This window comes from Polyergus mexicanus, unplaced genomic scaffold (assembly GCF_030449975.1).
Source record: "Polyergus mexicanus isolate NDT 795.1 unplaced genomic scaffold, iyPolMexi1.0 SCAF_15, whole genome shotgun sequence".
Classification (NCBI taxonomy): domain Eukaryota; kingdom Metazoa; phylum Arthropoda; class Insecta; order Hymenoptera; family Formicidae; genus Polyergus; species Polyergus mexicanus.
The window spans coordinates 1,940,988-1,963,083 of record NW_027223335.1 but is presented as its reverse complement, the minus strand read 5'-3'; the positions used below and the strand labels follow the sequence as shown (position 1 = coordinate 1,963,083).

At 39.3% G+C, this 22,096-nt stretch overlaps 2 protein-coding genes across 6 annotated transcripts in view; one reads left to right on the top strand and one right to left on the bottom strand.

Moving 5' to 3' along the window:
* Sema1a (semaphorin 1a) overlaps positions 1 to 9,988 on the top strand; it is a 210,009-nt gene extending 200,021 nt beyond the window's left edge. For 3 of the 5 annotated variants that reach the window (XM_070308477.1, XM_070308481.1, XM_070308480.1), the window contains one exon: positions 21 to 9,988. In XM_070308477.1, coding sequence (XP_070164578.1) covers positions 21 to 324 — 304 coding nt within the window. In that variant the 3' untranslated portion in view covers positions 325 to 9,988. The remainder of the gene's footprint in view (positions 1 to 20) is intronic. The other 2 variants (XM_070308479.1, XM_070308478.1) reach the window with 2 other exon arrangements.
* Positions 9,989 to 10,439: 451 nt separating this feature from the next.
* Positions 10,440 to 22,096, bottom strand: part of LOC138939881 (tyrosine-protein kinase-like otk) — a 41,926-nt gene continuing 30,269 nt past the window's right edge. The window contains exons 3-9 of the mRNA XM_070308163.1: positions 18,644 to 18,767; positions 17,563 to 17,996; positions 17,041 to 17,337; positions 16,316 to 16,882; positions 15,966 to 16,241; positions 15,074 to 15,259; positions 10,440 to 14,996 (exon numbers count right to left, since the gene is read on the bottom strand). Of these exons, the coding sequence (XP_070164264.1) occupies positions 13,948 to 14,996; positions 15,074 to 15,259; positions 15,966 to 16,241; positions 16,316 to 16,882; positions 17,041 to 17,337; positions 17,563 to 17,996; positions 18,644 to 18,767 (2,933 nt within the window). The 3' untranslated portion in view covers positions 10,440 to 13,947. The remainder of the gene's footprint in view (positions 14,997 to 15,073; positions 15,260 to 15,965; positions 16,242 to 16,315; positions 16,883 to 17,040; positions 17,338 to 17,562; positions 17,997 to 18,643; positions 18,768 to 22,096) is intronic.

Sequence of the window (22,096 nt, the reverse complement as noted above, 5' to 3'; positions counted from 1 at the left end):
TTTCAATTTGCCGCTCTTAGTAATGTTTGTCTATCCACATTTAGCAGGCTGGCGCCAGAGCCAAAGCTATTACCGCAGGAGGAAGTGACCTATGCGGAGCCGGTGCTGGTTCCGCAACCGCCGAAACTACAATCCCCAAAGGGTACTATGAGGAAACCACCGCCAACTCCCACGGAGACTCTCTTTCAATTCCCGGACGGTTACGGTTTCCGCGGGGGACCGCGCGGCGACAATTTTGGCACTCTGCGCTCCCATCAAGGCGACGCATATCGCCGCAACGACGGCTTTGCGACCACGCGTAGCGTCAAGAAGGTTTATCTCTGAGAAACGAGCGAGGAGGGGGGTGGCCGTCACCGGAGCCTAGGACGGCCAGCGCGCAATCGCCACAACGCGACGACGGCCAGCAGAAGTAGTCGCGCTGTGACGTCCGGGGGACAGTCAAACCGTGAGCTCGCCGGTCCGAGGGCATTGGAATCGCCCTCGCCATCGTCGAGCGTATCATCGAGTTCCCCGTCCCCTCCCTCCTCGTCACCCTCGCCCACCCTCGTACCGATTTCCATGAGCGGCCAACAGCCACCGCCGCCACCAACGCCACCCTGCAGCTTCATCTATCGATCATAGTTATCATCGTCATCGTCGTCGTCGCCGCCATCGTCGTCGTCGTCGTCATCATCGTCATCGCCATCATCATCACGATGGTCATCATATTCTGCTTTCTGCTCGATGACACGAAGAGATGAAAGAGAGAAAGCTTTCTACAGTCCTAGCGCGTTATTCCGAAATGTATAAATTGAATAATCAAGAGAATAATATCCTGCCCAGAAATATCGCAATACTTCAATGGATGCCGCGGTATGTTTCTTTTGTATCTTAAATCTTTTTATTTTTGTGGTTTTTATTTTGATATTGATGTTGCTTTGGTGATAATGAAAAATTAGAACATTGGAGTTTCGCGTCGATCGAGTCTAGATGTTACCGTTTGTTTGCAAAGTAAAGATGGAGAGATCAATGAAATTACTTTACGAATTGGTCGTTTATCACATTGGGAAATGTCGAGTCGAGCAACCGTGCATAGGACATTTTATTTTTGCCCATTTACGAATCATCATAGCGTCATAATACAGTATTTCATAATCCTCGTAGAAACGACATTCCAACCGGAAATATTTCGGTGGACGTTACGTTTGATCAATAACTTGATTATCCATGCACGTTGAAAAATAAATAAGGCGAGCGTCAACATTTTAGCATAACGATTGTCGATTATCTTAGATCTTTAGCACTAATTCGCAAAAAAATGAGCAAATAGAATAAAGAAAAAAAAAAGAAAGAAATTCTATAATTATCGATGCTCGAACATGTGAAAACTCGAGTAAACTTTGGTGATTAGGCTCGATTGACAAAATAGTGCGAACGTTACGCGGCGGTTCGCAACAAAATCGTAATCTCCACTATTTTATTAATTGACAGCATCGAAGTCGACATGTGTAATCGTAAAGTTACACAACATAGTATTACGATGAGGCTTTTTTCATAAAGTCAATTAAAGGAGACTATCCGCAAGCTCGAAACACGCAATTTTTCTAACGTTGTAATATTTAATACGAGTGATTGATAGTGCCATTATAGATCACGTAACACTTCTGCGTGCCTCGAAATTAAAGACGATCATGACGATTATCGACGTTGTTGGCCAAATGTTTTTCTCGGTTGGCCAAATGGAGATTAATGCATTTAATTAATTGTACATAATAACGTCTCTTGTCTTTATATTCGTTTTTTTATTTGTCTTATTTTATTTTGTAATTTTATTCTGTATTTTATTTTATTTCTGTAATATATTTAATATATTGAATATATATTATTTTATAAATCGTATATATAGGGTCGTTTATATACTACATGAAAAATGTTAGATTCGGAGTTTTACTTGGACATAATAAAGTAATCTTTAAAAGTGTTAATAAAAACCTATCGTTTTTAAATATAATTTATTCATTTTAATGTTCTCTCTCTCAATTTCGTGATATTTTGTTATTAATCAGAAATCTGAATCATAAAATTGTGGAGATTGCTATATTGCGTGAATTAAGGATGCGTTAACTACAACGGTAGCAGTCAACAAACACAGACTATGTTGCTGCTGTCCATAATAGATACGTTAAAATAGTCGCGTGCGCGCGGAAAACGATACTAATTTCCTAGTTTCTCGTTTGTGAATGTCGGTTTATCTAGTTCTGTGTACGCTTCGGAGACGCGCGTTCTCAACGCCTACACATATACGTAATAGAGAGCGAGAGAGAGAGAGAAAGAGAAAGAGAATGGGAAAAAAGTGAGAGGCACAGCGCTTATATGTACATAATACATATATACAAAAGCATATACATCAATTAGGAGTTAAAAAGAAACGAAAACGAAAATCAGTCCATCTAACCTGGGCCCGATGGTGTAAGTAAGTAGACATCTATCTTAAAGTGCTTCTTATTTCGGTGTGTTTAGAATTAAACGTGTATGTGATATATTCTATATGACGAGATGCTTTTCGAGCATCGGAAGATAGAAGTGACGTGGGGAGAGTTTTTAACTCAGGGGCTCTCTCGACGGATCTGAAACGAGACAGGCGCAGTAATAAAACTCACGGTCTTTTGTTCACAATAATTCGTCGCTGTGCTTTGTAAATATTTTTTTCATATGATTTCTCGTATCTATTTTACGTATATATATATATATATATATATATATATATATATATATATATATATATATATATATGGTATAACAAGCTCTCATTGATTCCTGACATCTCGGTCTCTCGCAATTCCACGGTGTCGCGAAAAATCTCTACATTCCAGTAGATTGTCTTTCATCGATCGTGGAATTTTGTGAACAATCGAACCTGAACTCTGACACGCACACACAATACACAAGTACACGGATACAGACTACTACAGGTTAGGTAAAATTTCTATAAATTTTATTACTGTCTCTTTTTTTATTAATCATTAAATTTGTTGATTTGGTGTTAAAATATATCTCGAGAGCTCGTCGAAAATTATCCCTCAAACCGTAAGACTGAACAAATCCCCTAACGACGAATCTCTCAATATATTTCTACTTTTCTTACAAATTTTATATAATCGGCATGGACGAGAAAGATTTTTTTTTCTTTGACGATACACGTAAAAACATTATGATCCAACTTTTTTCAAGTATTTCCCGTTCCAAGCACAAATTATTCTTTATTATGCTTCGTCTAGAAGCTATCGGAATTTTGTCAAAGTGGCAAGAAGCGAATTCTTAACTCTACGCTGCTAATAATTGATAATATTCTTTCAGCGCGAAATCCGTAAATTAAAAACGGCGACGTGAACACATCTATCTCGTTGTTGTAATGACTGTCAAACGATACGTGCATAATTGTTGAAATATCTAAACTGCCATATGGCACATTGTAATCGTAGGATAAACGATACTTTGTGCTTGAAACAAATAGCGATAGCAGGAACATGAACTCACACAAAACACTCCCATGTGATTTTCCACGTGGTTCGAAGCTGCCATATAATCGATCCGACATTCATTGTCGTCTCGCAGATACGTTTAATTATCTCTCGGGAGCTAAGTAGCGTTTCTAATGGCTTATTTCGCATTACGCGAATGATAAATTTTTTTTCTAAGTTTGATACGACACGTACCGAATAAGGGGTTTTAACAATTGTTTAGTGATTTTTTGTAAACGGAAGACTCAGGCATGATACCAAAGATATTAATTGTAAACTAAACATCGTTGGTCACACGTTGTGATGGTTAATCGTTAGAGAAGGCGCACAAAACGGTATTCATTAACGATAGGAAGGTGGCCCCCTTGCACATATGTAGACTGGAACACGGTTATACAAGACACTCGCACGCGTATGCGACACGCGAAACTGACACAAGATAAGTACACGTGTAAGGATGTTCACCTTATTAGCGAGTTTCAATAATCATGTTGACGACACATTAGTTGGGAAACACTCGCGATATTAAGATCGTAGAATTCTACTAAACATTGAAATCAAATAATGCGTGAAAAACAGAGCGTTCGTGCACCACGAAATATTTTTCAAGAGAGAACGAGAGAAAGAGAATGTGTGTGCGTATATATATGTGTACGTGCGTGAACGAAAGAACGGACGAGAGGAAGGGAGAGAAACATAATGAGAGATGTAGCGATAGCTCGGTGTTCAAAAAAAGTCAGAAGTTTAATAAGCTTACGATATTGCTATCGAGCGTTGATGCTTTAATAAAAGAAAAATAAGTAAAAAAAAAACGAAGATTTGTAAAAACGTGTTCAAGGAACTCGTAAAACGTTCATGTTGTTTAAGCCAATAAGGAACGGATTCCATCCAAGACAATGACTCGATCGAATGAAAACGATTAGAGCGATTCTCGACTCGGTGTAAATGAGTTCGTTTGTTCGGCATTGTTATAACGAGGATGTGTAAAGAACGTTGTTCGATTATAAGCTTAGCGTGATTTTCGTTTAACGAATATCGCGGAAGACGTAACGATGTGTTTCATGCATTATTTCATTTCAATCTCTCGAATCCGAGTTATTCGTCTGTATATTTAACGGATACGAGTTTAGCCAGTTATACTTATAAATTGAGAAAGAGAAATGAATCTTAGAAAAATACAAGATATCTTCTTGATTAAAGGGGGATCGGATGAAAGATAAAGTATGTATGAAAGGTGCGATTCGCGCGAAGAAACTTAGAGATAAATAGAAGATTAGTAATGATACACACATACGTATAAATATATAAATATATATAAATAAATATAAATAAATAAATGAATATATATATATATATAAATATATATATATAGAACGCTTGAAACGTATATATATTAATGATATTATAACTTTTTATAAATATATTTTTCCGTCGAAGTCTAGCCTAGTTGATACATACACAGTTACGACTATTAATTTATCCGATCTGATTATTATCGAGATCTAGCGTTAATTCGGACATCTTAGGCGTCATAGTTTTACATGATAGGCGAGTTGTACGAATTGTAAGTCACTTAATGAGAGAGAAGGAGAGAATTAGTACCTAATGTTAAACAAATTTACTACTAGCGTTGAATATCCGAAACGGGAGTCTTCTTCCCTTCGTGGTCATTTTTCCCCCCTTCCTTTTCTCCTCTTTCCTCCCTTCATCTCAAATTCCCAAATTCCCAGCCGTCGGAGGATTTCGCCGATCAGACGTTCCATTTAAAGCGTAGCATACCATATAAAAGTACGAAGAGTATATATATACATACATACATACATACATATATATATATATATATATATATATATATATATATATATATGTGTGTGTGTAAAAGTCGAGAGAAAAAAAAAGAGAGGACATTGTATTTTTCGAAATTCGCGTTTCATCGAAAACTCCATTGCCACGACGGGCAGAATCTCGCGATTGTTAATCATTAAAAACGCGACGACCGGGCCGCGGAGGAATGGAATTCCCGTTTCGCGCTTTGTAATTAAGTGAGGAGGAGCGAAGAATCGATGAAAAAAAAAAAGGGCGATGGGGGATGACTGTATTCATCGTTCTCGCCCCCCTTCCCTCTACTCCCGGCGTACGTTCATAGTTTGACAAGTGTGAGAAAGAGTGTCGATGTTTTTTTCCGACGGGGGATATACTGGACGCGCCGGGTCCCCCCTCCCCCACAACATTGTAAAATGAGCGAGCACTAATAATAATGATATTATTAATAATAATAATAATAACGATAATAGTATGATAATTAATACTTAAGAATAATCATAATGATGTAATAACAATATTGCGATACCAGAAGATTTTTAAAGGAAAAAAAAAAAAACACTATAGCATTTATCAACGATAAAATAACGAGAATGTAACATGTATTTTGCTTCTTCCTAATACAGTGCCGTTTACGCTATTTTTTACTGTAACTAACTAGAAGCTCGGCGTGCGAGATGTGCGTCCCGGCGGATGCGGCCGCTCGGCAGAGAGCATACGCTACTTTAAAAGGCCGGTCTGTATATTTAATCGGCCATGTGTATCCTTAAAGTAATCGTTCGCAAAAAAGCGCCCAAATGTGACTCTGGTACACGCTTATATTTATATTGGCACTATATCGTCGCCGTCATTTTCGTCAGCGACATCGGCGCCGGCGAACGAAAAGAATTCTTTAGACACGCATCGAGCGAGAAGAAACATCGTGAATGCGAAGTGTGCGTGTAACATGCGTGTATGTCGGCTCGCTTGGATCGAGATACTCGCCGTCGTATTCCCGTACATCCTCACGGTTCCCCTTCGTTAAGATTCAAATCATCGTTCGACGATTGTCTCGATCACGCGTCCGTCCGGAGGCGTTTGTTTGCCGGAAATTCGACAAAGTCGAATTTTACCGCCGTGAGATTTTTATTGTCATTGTACATTTAATATCATGACGCGGTATCGGATATAATACACGTTCCTCGATCTGACGAATATTCGGCGAATCGACACACGCATCCGGGGAGTCACGTCTCGGATCTCGTGAGCGTCACGATTGCGTTCGCCGCACGCTACTCGTTATCCAAACGTATGTTATTACTCTTGTATTACTCGTTATAGACGCGTTCACACATCGTGTCGTTCGCGAGACCGATGATTTGCGAGACGCAAAATTGTCTGAATCGCGACGAATGACGCGACAAAAGACACGTAGACTGTACATTAAAATAGCGTTTAAAATCGTAAGGCCACACGGTACCGATTTTTAGCGTTTAAGATTCTCTAATGTGAAGGCACTGCAATTATCGCTCTACGCACATACACACATGCAGTTGTGTGTACGACATATATACATACAGGCACACATATGCAAACACGTCAATTGATTCACTCGATAGCGATGTCGATGAGAACCGGCATCCGCTATGTCTCAGCGAAAATATAAAATTGTGTAATGCGATCGTATGGCGTACTAGCGTGAATTAAGGCGGCGAGTTCTGTATTGATTTGTCGTGACATCGTGAAATAATTCTTCGGCAAATCTGTTAAATGCGAAAGAAAACCTGCATCTGTACGAGAAAGAGAGAGAGAGAGAGAGAAATTCCTTTCTATATCTCTGATTGCGATGAGACATTCCAACATTGACAGATGAACACGAACGATAGCACCTTAGTATCATGGAGTAGCATCGCAGACCAGAGTCGCAATTTGGGAAGATTCTTCGATTTAATTAATCGGGCACGGTTGTGTGCGTGTATATGTGTGTGTATGCGGGTATGTGTGTGTGTGTCTCCGCAGTACTTATAAATCACATTTTTCGAACACGGAAGATCGGAGCAACCACCATTAATCGTTCGCAGACACTCATTTTGTGTAGCACACAGCAGCGTGACGATTCATTCATTCATTCATTCATTCATTTATTTGTTCGTTCGTTCGTACGCTCGCACGCTTCACGGTAACGTTTTTCTCGAGACCGGCGCGCGAACGAAATTACTCGATGGATTAAAAAGGGGGAAAAGAGAAGAAAAAGATTGCGAATGAAAAGCGATACTAAATAATAACGCGACATTGCATTAATAATGAAGATATAATATTGCCGATAATTATATTGTAACACATGAGGGGATGAGGATATATTAATAATACAATACTATTTATAAACCGCGAAAGAAAGAGAGAAAGATGAGTCGGAAGTACCCGGCGAGGGAAGGAAGTACGACGCGAGCGAAAGGGTTGAAGGAGAAGAGGAACGAGAGGCGGAAGTGAGGAGATAGGTAGTTTGGCAGTAGGCTGATGGTAGAGACACGGCACGTCTAATATTAACGAACAAAAAAAAATATAATTAAAAAAAGTAAAGTATAAAATATATCATAAACGCGAAAAAGGTACAGTAGTGGTTTACTATTGGCTGATACGTAGTGTGAATGCTGACATAGGAAAAGCATGCTGGCGAAGGGGAGCTTTTGTCGATTTTTCTGTGACGGCTGGGGATGGTACGTCGCGCGATTCCGCGTGACACGTGAGGTGGTGAATTTTGGGAGCGCGTGGACGTGTTGAATCGGTTCGTTTTGCAAGATATGCCGGGAATGGACGAGAGCAAGGCTTTCTTTCCGCGCGATTTCGCTCATTACGTTGATTAATTTTCGGATGTAACTACAGATTATAGCATCGAGCTTGACATTTTTTTCTTCTTGCACTTGACGATCTTTCATTCTGTTCGATCACTAAGTATCTCATCATACAGTTCCCGTTACACTGCTCCTTTACTATATTTTTAGACTAGCCGCGGTGTTTCTTTATATTTTTCGCGTATAAGTTATCGTTTATGCTTGCGGGAAATTTATATAGACCGGAATTATTAATATCGAGTCAGTAAGTTTATAGAAAAGCGCACGGTGCGGATGAGGTCGGTGAGAAGTAAAACGCGAGACTGTCAGAAAGGGAGAAAACGAGAGAGTAGATTGAAGAACGCAAATGGTGAGAATGGGACGGATACTTGTGAAGGGAGATTAGGCGGAAGCGTACGAGAGGGCGAGAAAGGGATTTTGATCGAATGAAAGAGAAAGAAAGAGAGCGAGAGAATGCGGAGGAACGATTGTAGATTCGGAAAGTCACTTAGCCAGCAGACTGCTGTTCATAGTGCCCTGTTATAGTGGGTTCCCTAGGCAGAGTGGCAGAGACGCGATTAAAAAAAAAAGGAAAACAGAACGGAAATGTAAAAGTAAAATAAAAGTCAAGTGGGAAGGAAAAGAGAGAGGAAAGCGTAAAAAACGAGCAACTAGTCTCACTACATTCGAAATGCATCTTTAGATGCGAACATGCGAGCGCCGCGACGACGAATACCTGTTTAAGGGTCTCGAGCGAGAATCGCGTGGAAAATCAATGTCGCGAGAAAACATTGTAATCGATACAACGATGGATTATTTATTGTAAGCGATGTCGAGCACAGTCGAATTTTGACGAGTTCCTCATCCTCTCTCGATGAAGGATACGACAATTCATGCGAGTCAAAACCGTATATGCTCCTAAATACGATGAAATAGCGTGTGCGATATTGATTCTTACAACATTTTGTATCCTCGTCACTTATGCAAAAACGATTATCGTTTAGAAAGGACGACGGTCGTCACGTTGCCGAGACAGTCGAACGCTGTTGGATTCCTAGCGTGATTCTTCGTGGTTGTTTCGAGTCCTTACAGCGCGCATGATTAGAATGACATATAGAAGAGATGGCTCGTATGACTTGGTCGAGACCTACGATCGTTCTTTAGGTTCTCGTCCAACTTAGGGTTCCGGGCCCCCGTGGAGAACTTTAAAATGCGACCGGATACCGAAAGAGAGAGATAGATAGAGAGAGAGAGAGAGAGAGAGAGAGAGAGAGAGAGAGAGAGAGAAATGCGGAAGTGCAAAAACGAGAAATTGTCCGGAAATGAGGCACTCCGCCCTCTGCCCACGGGACCCTAATCTATTTTTCAGAATACGCTATTGTGATTATTACTATATAACAATTTAAAAAATTAAAACGACAAAAATATATATACCTTGTATCATTGTTTATTATACGATTCCGACGATTATATTATTTATAATGTTAATAATCTATATTAACGATAATTATCGCATTATACCATTATTATATTTAGTACTATTATAGAGAGCGAGGCTGCTGCTATATTAATGAATTAAGTATTAAAGGATTAAGTAATTCTCTCATCCTTTTTTTAGACTTTATATATAAATATACAAACACATGATTAAAAAAAGACATACCTCTCACATTACTGCGTTCGTATCGACGATTTACGTGTATTTCATTTCCGACATTCGATCACTTTACTTTTCTAGGCGCTACTCAGTCGACGTTTCTGCTTTCGTTGAATCTGTTTGTATTCGACGACTACGTTATTTTATATATCATAATAGGTATAGACTGTACCATGAAATATTAAGTAAAAATAAATTTGATTAGGTAATATGCCACTTCTTTCTGTAGCATTCGCAAAAATCCTTTTTCCACGATATTATACATCTTTTTCTCGTCGCTGAACGTTTCCTAGATACATAAAAAAGTTATACGTATACAAAATCTTTTTCATGCTAATCATTAGATTTATTATCTTCCATTTTTATATTTAGTGGAATAAATATAACATGATTATTATTTTATGACAAAAGTGAAATTAAAATTTTGGATTAATAATTTAAAAAATTATGAAAGAGAGAAAAAGAATAGGTACTATTAAATTTAGATATTTAAAAGTTTGAGAGTTAAAACAAGGAAATCTTGTAAATAAACTATTCGTCGCCTTTTATAGTGTTTAATATGGGGTATAGGGTTTTGGATTGGACCAGGAAAATCTTGTAATACATACATTATATATAAGTATTTTTTCTTATTTTTATTTAATATCGTGGTACATACTATTTCAAAAATTCATAAGTACGATGTATTGTTGTATAGATAAAAAAGTACAAATATTTACAAAATACTGTAAAAATGAAATCGATTTGGAACGCTTAAAGATATGAACGTCATTCAAATGAGCTTTCCGTACGCTGTTCACTCTGTCATCGTATATGACTAGACATATTGGACATAATAGGTAGGCTTTTATGAAACTTATCGGCGCAGCTATCGTTGTGCCTTGTTGTTTTTTTTTTTTTTTTTATGGCAATGATGATCGTTCACGATGAGAGAATATCTGAGCGAATGATATGAGCACACAGGACTTGGATAATTGGCCTTAACTTTACGTACTCGTAGTACGAGCTAGATCGCTGCAAGGTATATTTCTAGCGTAGTTTATATGTTACAAGCAGTGAGGGGGAGTCGTACTTAAATATGAGTATGAATGCTCGGAATATCTTTTTATATTTAAATTACTGTTAAATTATCTCTTATATTGCGATGACCACACATGTAACTTAATTCTTTTTCATTCAGACATATCCAACTTGTGTGATAAAAATTACTGTTTGATATAAAAATGCCGAATTATTTTCAGAATTATTTGCAGAAATACTCTTTAGAGATACGTATCCTCGATAAATATTTCTATTAGCCTTCTATCCGAATACTTTTTAATCTTCTCTGTGTGCGTTTATCGCGAGTTTCGTTGAAATCAAATCTGAAAAGAGCACGCAATTAATTTTATACTACTACTTCAAGTACGCCCACCATCACTGATCACAAGGATATTTCTTGATAAATATAGCGAACATTTAGGAAGCATTATAAAATTCGCTCGTAGAGACGCTACGAGTTCTGATGATCCGTTGATACTTGAAGGATTACTCGTGCTTTTACATATTCTTAATTAGAAATCCACGAAAACACGAAGATGCTCCCACATAGACAAAGTGTTTTCGCGGTCTTCTATGCTCGGTATGACGAGGGTGCTTTAAATGTAGAGAACAGTTGCATATTTCTCATTCACAGTGTTATCTCAGTATTTCGTATATCTATATATGCGTATAGAATACACCACATATTTATCAGCATGCACAAAGCCGACGATTCACTTATAGTTGCTCGTTTGAAAGAAATTTTTAATTTCTCTGAAAAATTTTTTTTTTTCGAAAGAATTTTTTTAAACGGCTTGTCAAATAGATATTTCAAAGCAATTTTATTGCGTCAATTTGTGCTTCTTTTTCCTAATATTCCTTTCACGATCTAATAATGGTTATTTTTTGATGAAGATGTTACTCTGCGCATTTGTTCAAAAACATGTCATTGGAGATTGGGATCAGAAAAGTGAATTGAGTAGATCTTACAATGTGTCGCAATTATCTTTCTTATGTGTCAAAGATCATAAGTTATCTCGTATATCTCATTCGTACGTGAAACCCTATGAAGCCGAACTAATGCGGACACACGCTACAACGTTTTTCCACACAGTTCTATGCTACATTTTAATTCTTCGACTATTAGCATCGTAATACGAATGAGTTACACAATTCTTTCTCGCTACAAGCATTTCTGTTGTCGTCACTCCTGCACGATTAAAAGATGTTATTTTTTTATCGGCGATTCTTTTTTTTGTACCCTTCGAATCTCGTTTTCGAACTATCGACCCAAGTCTTGGTATAAAGTGGAAGAAGCAAACATGCATATTTCATAATTATAGCAAGTAAGTATATGTCGCGTAAGTATTATTATTACTTACAGTAGAATTGAATGCAGAAATAGAGAACAATGTTACAACTTACCATTAAAATATACGAACGTTGATTTTCGTTGTACAAGTCGGATAATATGGAGGGTCGAATATATACTCAGTACATTTGTCTTATTGGACCATTACATATAGATTGTTCGCGCCATTTATCAAATCGTAAATCTCTTGAATGCATAAAAATATCGCGAGCGATACTTCGCCTAGTTTGGGTGTGATCGTTTCTAATTTTCGTATGTAAAAATAAGTTTTCGAATATCATTCTGTATATGTTGTATCATTACGATTTTTTCGCGCACCAGTATACCAACCATAATCTTTTTATCTCTGATATCAACATGACGAAATTTCTTCCAGCAATAAAAAATCATTCGCGGATTCGAATGATCACATTATTAATGAAAATTAACACGATGATTCGTACTAGTTTCTCGCGCTTAAAAAGAACTTATGCGTATACCATCGGTATGTACAAGGCCGTCTTGTTCGTCAAATACGAATAGTCGATTATGTCCTTATCACACATAAATATATATATATATATCTATATATATATATATATTATAAATAATCCTTAAGTTTTTTTTATATATATATGTGTCTTAACGGAGCGCGTGTAAAAGTATTGTAGGCGGAGATAAGATTTCCTTCATCATTTGATATGGTCGTGATACTTTCTTAATATGCGTGTCGTTGCAGCGCCGAGTCCGATCACTGACATTTAATCGAGAACATCCACGTAATCTCGAGCGATTGAAACGTTCCCGTCATCAGTTTCCGTGACTATGGCTCGTCTAACGAGTAACATACCTTACGAGTATTCGATGTGTGGTGATCATACTTATTATTATATCGATACTGTATACTAAAAGTATTGCATTAATTGCGTGATAACGTGTAATGGGCCCATACAAATTCGTTACTTAGTCCGACATAGAACAGTCAATGGAGCGGAGAGAGACGTTATTCGAAATAAATATTATTTCCTTATCGAGCTAGTGTGGACATGATAAAATACTGTAATATGAATAATTATTGTGGAACCAATGGTTTACTATAATATCTACCTACCTACTTGATACGTAATATGTAATATGAAAACGACAGAGAGAGATCAAGATAACGTTCAAAAATCGCGATATATAAGAGAGATTGCTCGATCGCGCGATTTCAAAAAACGTTTGTGTAACAAGATAGCAAAATCTAAAAGTGCTCAAAATACAATGATAATAAAAGAATCTCTGCGTGAAGCCCTTCATGCGAGAGCTCCATATATATATATAAAATATATTAAAATTTCTCGTACAGTAGAGAGATGTTACTTACTCGATCACATGTAACGAAGTGTATCAAAATTGTACGAGATGTGCGATTTGAATTTCGCGTATAGTCTATACATCATGATTCGCGCGGACATATCGACGTCAGTGAAACACATAATTCTCGCGCGTTGAATGATTAATGAGCAAGCATTTTTCATTTACAAAAGAAGGATGGATTCCCCCTACGATCCCTTATACGCGTATATAATTGATACGAAGCGTTTAACATGAAAGCCGGTTAATTATTCTCGCGTGCGCGCGAAGCCGCAGCGTTTTTGGGTCCCCCTCACTTACCTCGGGATGGGTCACCGCCGCGCAAATCATCGGCGCTCGTCAGCCTTACCTCTCGACAGCTCCGCACAATCATTACCCCTATTGCAGTATTTCCGATATTTAGAGCCTCACATAATTCGGCCGCTCAGACGACTACAGGCAGCTGTCGACCACAATTTCGCCTATTTTCGAAACTACCTCGTCGAAGGTTGGTCTCTCGCGCGGGTCGTTCGCCCAACACTGCGCTTGTAACTCCTGAAGAGCCGGCGGCGCCGCCTTGTGTGGTTTCCACGCGAGCGTTTGTGTCTTAATTTGAGCCAGTACGGATTCGTCGTTCATTTTGTTGAACGGCAGTTCGCCCTGGTGGAACATCTCCCAGACCAAGCAAGAGAACGAATACACGTCGCTCTTGGTGGAATATTCATCCTCATACACGGCCTCGTAAGGCAACCATCTCAGCGGGATCACTTGGTTTCGATGCTTCATGTACTCCTGCTGATACGGCTCTTTGGTCATACAAGGTAGTGAAATCTTGATCGTCAGGTTGCTGGCGATCAGGCAATTGCGCGCGGCTATGTCTTTGTGGACCAGTCGGTTATCGGCCAAATGTTTTAGGCCCTTTGCAGCCTGGTTCGACAACGACAGTATCTGCGCTACCGATAGCTGAGGCGCACGCGCTGGTTTCGATTCATGCGTCGGACTTGGATTATTGTCTTTCCGCGAAGCGATCAAGAACTGCTTTAGATCACCCCAGTCAGTGTACTCAAGAATCATGTAATCGGGCTCCTCTTCTCGACATAGACCGATCAATTTGACAACGTTTTCATGGTTAAGCTTATGGAGAAGATCCAGCTGCCGCTTAAATTCATGAAGAGCTGTCTCATCTTTCGTGTTCGTAAGACTCTTGACCATAACCAAGGATTCCTTGTCGCCATCGATTTGATATTTCGTAGCATAAATTTCGCCGAATTCACCTCGTCCGAGAGGTTTCAGTTCCTTCAAATTGCTTCGCGAAGCGGCGATCTTGTCATAATTCGACTTGGATTTCTTAGACTGGTTACTACTTTGGCTCTGAGCTGTATCCGCGCCGTCACTTTTGTGAGAATCGCGGTTCTCCTTCTTCTTGCTTGTCGAATTCGCTTTATTACCGGTTTCTTTCAATTCCGTTTGTTCCTCCGGTATATCGCCATTTTCCATTTTTTCTGGAATTCATAGATATGTACGTTGACTTAAACATGTGCATTATATTAAATTATGTGAGAATATTAACCAAACATACCTTCCGTTTGTTCCTGCAAGTATTGTTGCTTCCTGCGACGACGTCGATAACGGCAATATAACATGAGACCAATAACGAGTACCATATATGCTGCGGCTGCACTAAGAGTAATCGTTACCGTTTTGGTCATCATCGAACCATCATCGCTTGCCTCCAAATCCATATCGGCTCTATAATTATCTCCAGCTTAAATCATAATTATTCTATCGTTATAAAATAGCTTCCAATTAATTTGAAATAGCTTAGTAATATCTCACAAGTTGTGAAATTATAATTATGTGTTCCGAATAGCATGAAAATATTAGTCGCATTCGTGTCTCGCAAATCAATTCGACGCTGCCTCGCGCACGCTCAATCATGCACGAAAAGACGCATGACTCGTCTCAGTACTAAAACTCGCGGCGCCTAATTAATGTCACGTTTGCGAGTTCAAAATGTGGCAAGCTTTAATTCGCAGAATTTGACTCCGATCTTCGGGAAAATTCTCATTCACGCATTAACGACCGTCAGAGCCGAACAACCGTTGAGAATCTTCCAGAAGATTGGAGACAATAAAATCGCGTTGTGAGAAACGGCAGACGCAATCGCTCGACCGCAATTAAAACAACTCGCTCGCACTTTGCAAATTACTTAGTAAATCGCTTACATGATACGACTCGGCAATTTATCGATTCTTCGACTATTTCGATATCTAAAAGGGCAACTATGTATGGTTATTTGATAAATTCATATACAATTTATTGTTTAGAATAAAAGTAAGTGTAATTATTAAATTAAAGTCAAGTTAATTACTGGAAAAACTTCGTACTTGTCCAAGAACTTTATCTCGTCGCGACGGCATCCGCACGTTTCTCGCGAATATAATGTAACATAGCGTGAATGGAGAAAATACCTTTTACATTTAATTGAAACTCCTCCCGCTTCAGACCACCGCTATTACCGGCAGTACATCCGTACTTTCCTTCGTCGCTAAGATACACCTCTTTAATGTGCAAACTTCCGTTCTTTAATACTTCGAAACGAGGATCTTCTAAATTATTCATACGGGAATCCCTATCCCAGTGAATAGTCGGCTTTGGATCACCATCGGCGGCACAATGTAACATTAATGGATATCCCTCGATCGCTTCCGTTGGATTTTGCGGTTGTACCGTGAACTTTGGTGCGACTATGGAAGACAATGTCGATAATGTCAATTTATTGTTCACTTCGTATCTGCAACATAAGCACTTTACTACTTACTAACTACATCGATGGTAATCGTATGATTGATGGTTCCCTGAGCGTTGCTCGCGATGCAAGTGTATCGACCCTTGTCCTCCATCAGAACGCCGTTGAACTGCAGAGTGCCATTGATATCCTGCACGTGCTTGGGGAATTCGTCGTCCTCGTCCTCATTGACCCACTTCACCATGGGATTCGTGGCACCTTGAGCCTTACATGATACCTTCACTGTAGAACCGAGTTCTAGGCGTTTATTGACAGGCTGGGGCGAAAATTTGAGCTTCTCCTCGACCGTGAGAACGGCCGGATCCGAAAATAGGGACGAGAACCCCATGGTGAATACTTGGCACATATAGTGTCCTTGGTCGGACAGATCAACGCTCTTGAAATGCAAGGTAACATTGCCGTGATTATCGGTCACGCGGTATCTCGTCGGCCCGCCCGATTCCCTCAGCTGCGTCCCGTCTTTCAACCAATGCACCTGCGTTACAGGCGGTTCCATGCCGGAATAAGAACAGGTTAATATCACAGAATCACCTTCCATCACGCTGAGTGACTCTGGGGAGCTTATGATACTTGGCGGGGCTAAAAATTAATGAAACTAGATATGTATAACGCTTTTGAACCATTATACGATAAGAATTTTAATTAAATTACATTAACTGTATCTTAAAAGAAGAAATATTATTGTTTTTAATCATATTGAATTTTTTATATTTGTTCGTAGAATCATATAAGCTTACTGGATATCACTATTTGGACGGATATATCCGTTTCGCCGGCTAGATTCTCGGCCACACAAGTATAATTGCCATCGTCCTTGCCCATTTCTGCCTTTGCGATGATGAGCGTACTGTCTTGTACTCGCACGGGACCGGCGTCGCTTATTATATGTCCCGTGGGATCCCTCCAATAAACTTTAGGTGGCGGAATCCCTAACGGCTCCAGACAGCTTATCTGGAATTCTTGATCCTCGCCAACAATTGCCAACTGAGTTGGAAGTTTCGGTTCGAAAGCGGCCATCGAAAAGTTTAGTAAATCTAAAAATTTTATTTATATGTGTCTGAAAACTTTGCTTATACTTTGAAAAATACAAGAAAAAGTTAATTGTATAGTCCAATATAATAATACTTCTTTTGTTCTATTGCAATTTGCCATTTAAAAGACATAACTCAAATTCCATTAATATTACAAAATTTAAGACTTTATATATTTATGTTATCGAGCGCTCTTTGAATACCACTTAGAAAGCTTTTGATACGTACAAGCAATTTGTAATTCGACCGTATAACTGATTGTAGTCTCGTCCCTTATTCCATGGCAGGAGTAAAATCCCTGGTCCCTTTGCTCGGCGGCGTGTATCACGAGAGTACCATTCTCGAGAATCGTTCGCTCCTCATCGGATTCTAGCGGACCAATTTCCTTGAAGAACCACTGTACCTCGTCGGCGTCCTCGAAGACGCAGTGTAACACAGCCGATTCGCCGCGCTTTGCGATCAGATTTCTCGGAACGACTTTAATCGTCGCAGTTTCATTTCCGGAAACGATTAACGGGTAACTCTCGGTCACCGGCGAGGATCCTGCCTCGTTCTTGGCTAGACAAGTGTACATACCGCTGTCCTCGGCAACCGCTCTATGTATATGCAGCTTCTTCTTCTTGATCTCGATATGGTCGCTTCGCGTCACGCTCATCGTATTTCTGTGAAACGAACAAACAAACGATCCTCGCTGTAATTATCATTGCGATATAGATATATACAGATTATTTCACTAAAGTTGGATCAAATGTCGCATCGCTCAATTATATCGCTGACATTTCAATATTCTGACAGAGACGCCGTTAATTTATTCCGTACAGTAATTCATCTGATGGACTATTCTCTCATTGCATGACTTTAGTTGTGTTCAATTCATAATTTTATAACGCACATTTTAATACTAATTTATTTTTCACAAAAATTCCTATCAGCATTAATGATCTCGTGCGATAACTGATTCCTTTTACTTTGTTACTATATCTTTAAATTAAAGACGGTGATAGACATATACGTAGTTCCAAAATATCGAAAAGACACAGAGTTCTTTATTTTCAACGCATGGTGCACCCGAACCCGATGTCATCAAACACCGAAGGGGGAAAATCTCGACAGCGGGAGTGTCACTTTATAATTTATCGGTCCGGTTCCGTAAACGCATCGGGTGACAGCTAACACTAGAAACTTGATTCGTCCTTCGTATCTTCGTGGCTTTTCTGACGTTATTGCCTCTTCCCACCCTTCTCGTCCTCATTTACCGCGAGACGCGCGGATAAATAGACACAGTTAGAGCAGACAAAGAGCAACTAACTTGAACCAATCGTATGTCATGTCGCCGGAGCCGTCGACGTGACATCGAAGCTCGATCTCGCTGCCCAGGCGGATCGCGGACGGCAATTTTGGCTGTTGCAGCTGCACACTCGCTTCGCTGACCCCTGGAACAGAAATCGATAACGCGATAATTAATCAAGCAAACATTTACGGTGTATTGCGTATACTTATTGTATTGTTGCATTACAGAAATAGATGGAAATTAATTTTGAATTGAATCTCAATTTTTTCACGTTTGTGAATTCGAGAGGATTTCGACAGATTTAATTTATATAGAAATTGATACTTTTACACTTTATATCTCAAATAGACAATAAACGAACAAATTTTGGAGAGAAAATTTTGACAAAACTATAGATTAAATGGTTTTAAAAGAGAGCGATATCTGAAAGTATCAAAATATGTAGATATTAGATTAAAAATTAAGATTAAAAGTAAGAAAAAAATTTCGATTTGAGTTAGGAGCAACTGTGCTCCTAACTTATTACATGCTCCAATGTATACCTTATTGGATAAAAATTTATTATTAGAAACCGGTAAAAATTAGTGGTATCGCATACAATATAATATTTCCATCTAATAATTGCCAATTATTATTCATGACTAATGCAATTTGCTATTGACATAATATGCTATGAAAATACGCGTTTTGTGTAAATTCTACGCTGGCCTATGCACGTGATAAACAACATTCATATGTGTGCGATAATATAGAAGAAAGATTGTAATATGTTATTAAAGATTAAATATGCTATTAAAATCGCGGATATTAGATGCAGTGAATCTATAAAGCTAATAATTTGGAGATTATACGCGATATATCGCGAATGGCGAAGCGATTGCGGGCGTAATTACGCACCGTACAATTTCTTCCCGCTGGTATTCCCTCTTTGTACTACACAGAGATCAGCAAAGAAAATCGAATTAGAACGGGAAGGCAGTTATAGAAGAAGAGAGGCGTACGAAATAAACGAGCTCCAATTTCTTTACGATGTTCGATGCCGTCGTTGAGACCACCCGGAGAAAAGACGCTTCGACGAATAACCCGCGCGAATATCGCCGGGTTAGAGACCCGCCGGAATTCTAGAATGAAAAAAAAGCGCAGGACAATAGAAAGGAAAAGCAATTCCCCTAGAGATAGAGGTTGGGAGATACAGATAGGGAGAGAAAGAGGGGGAGGTAAAGGAGAGGACGCTCGATTTCTGAGAATGTCAGGTTGATTCCTTCTGTCGTCGCTCTCTCCGTTTTTATACCCGGATCAAACCCGCCGTTGGTCTGAAAACATGCGCGGCTCTTCGTTTCTCTCGACGAATTTAATCGAGTCAAATAAAACACACCGGCTAAGAGAGAGAGAGAGAGAGAGAGAAAGGGAGAATGTGTTCCCATTCTCCCTTGTCCTTCCGTGGCTATTTGCCGCGACGAACACGTCGCGAGCGAGCTCGTCAAAGCCATGCGTCTCTATATATTATTTGTGGGGGACAGAACCTCGAAGAAAGAACCGAAGAGTTTTGGCCGGCTGCCCTTCGCGTCGAGTGTCTGCCGTTTTTTTTTTTTCTCTTTTTTATCGAGACTTTGCGGCAGGAGTTGTCTGAAGTTTCTTCAATGTTTAAAGGTGTGGCGGCGAATCCGTATCGATTCGAGAAGAATATTTAATCATATTAGCCGTGTCGCTCTATTTATATATCAAAAACTAACGTTCTTAATTTTTTATTTATCTCGTAATATGAATAAATAATCGTAATAATTAAAAACTACAGAAATTAACGAAGAGAGTAGCAATAATGATATTAGCGGGACAATGAATCCTGGTAACTTATTTGGATTACAGGTAGATGAATAGAGAGTTGCCGGTAAATATACATTCGAGAATCCTTCTTAGTGGAGGAGAAACCAGAGTCAAGCCCCCCTTCTGGATTCGTTCAACTTTGCGGCGGGGAAGTAACGTCAGTTAGGGACGAAGGGCACATCGTAATTCACAGGGCAACAGTTGCCGAAGACCGTGTGGACGATAAGGCTTCGTTCATTAATTTGATTCATTAGTCCACGGCGTGAAATTGATCGGTCGCACCGGCACCCTCGACGGATAAAATGAAACGTAATTACGCGCGTCTGGGGCCTCGTTAAAAAATATGCGAATAGTTGAAAGAAAAACGCGCGTCACACATAACCGGATAGGCTCTGGAGCTTGTAAGCGCTCGATAATTTACTCGGATAGACTCGTTACCGCGGAGGCGTAACAATTCACACTTCTATAAAGCGCGCGAGCAATTTATTACTGCACGACGCGACGGTCGTAACGGCAGCTTTTGATTTACGTCTCACAATTAACGGGTTTCGTTTTATAAAGTAAGATTCTAATCACATATCAGGTCGTGAGTGTCTTTAATCTCCTGCATTTATCTGAAAATGCAAAATATTATACCGCGTCCTTCAGAATTATCTGACTGTATAATATGTAAGTGTATAATTATATCTGTATAATTCTTTTCTGCATAATTCTTTTCTTATGATCGATTATCTTTAAATTTAAAAAAAAAAAAAGCGGATTTAATTATAATTTTTATAATATTTGTCCATTCATCTCTATCTCAGTAGATAACGCCCCATCAAGATCTTAAATCGTTTTGTTAAAATTAAATAATTTTAATTAATATGAAGAAACAGGTTCATACAATCTTGGTATCTTATCATTTTGCATTAAGCATAAGATATGTCCTGTCATTCATGAGACGGAAACAACTCTGGAGTTTTCCAAGATGACATTATTAACACTTCGGTGCTCTCAACCTGATTCGATCTTTTTATCTTCATCTGCGCGACAAGCTCCTGTCATCGGCACTTTTTTTTCTCTCGTGCTCAATCCCTTTCCCTCCCGATAGCCGCTAACGCAAAGTACTGCAAACTGCAGACTCGACAACGCATCGAGAGACGCTTCAACAATGAGCGGTGCGCGTGAGCGCGATTGAAATGAGTTTCTCGAGGAGAGTTAGTGCTGTGTTAATCAGTTGCATGTGCTGTAAACAATTATCTTTTTGCCGTTATAGCCAACATATGCGCTGTTTTATAGACTTATAAATCTAACGTGCACAAGACGCGTTAATATTCTATGGAAATTGATTTGAGCTGTCAAATGTAAATGTTAACGGAAAGCTCATTTGAAACGCGGACCGGAAAAATCAATTCAATTCATCGCTGCGCGTTTCGCGGTGTGATCAACGAACGTCATTCCCACGAGATGCGTTTTCAATGTCGCCGGTTCATGGGAATGAACTTTGAAGTTGTCACGTGTCCACGTGACAGTGTCCTCCCACAGCTCCCATCGGCTGATCATTGATCGTGGACCGTCTGGCTCGAATAGTCGCGCGAAATTAGTGATAAAAATGTGTACGAGTGATTTACAGTCGGCATATGAATCTGAGTAGAGATGAAAGGT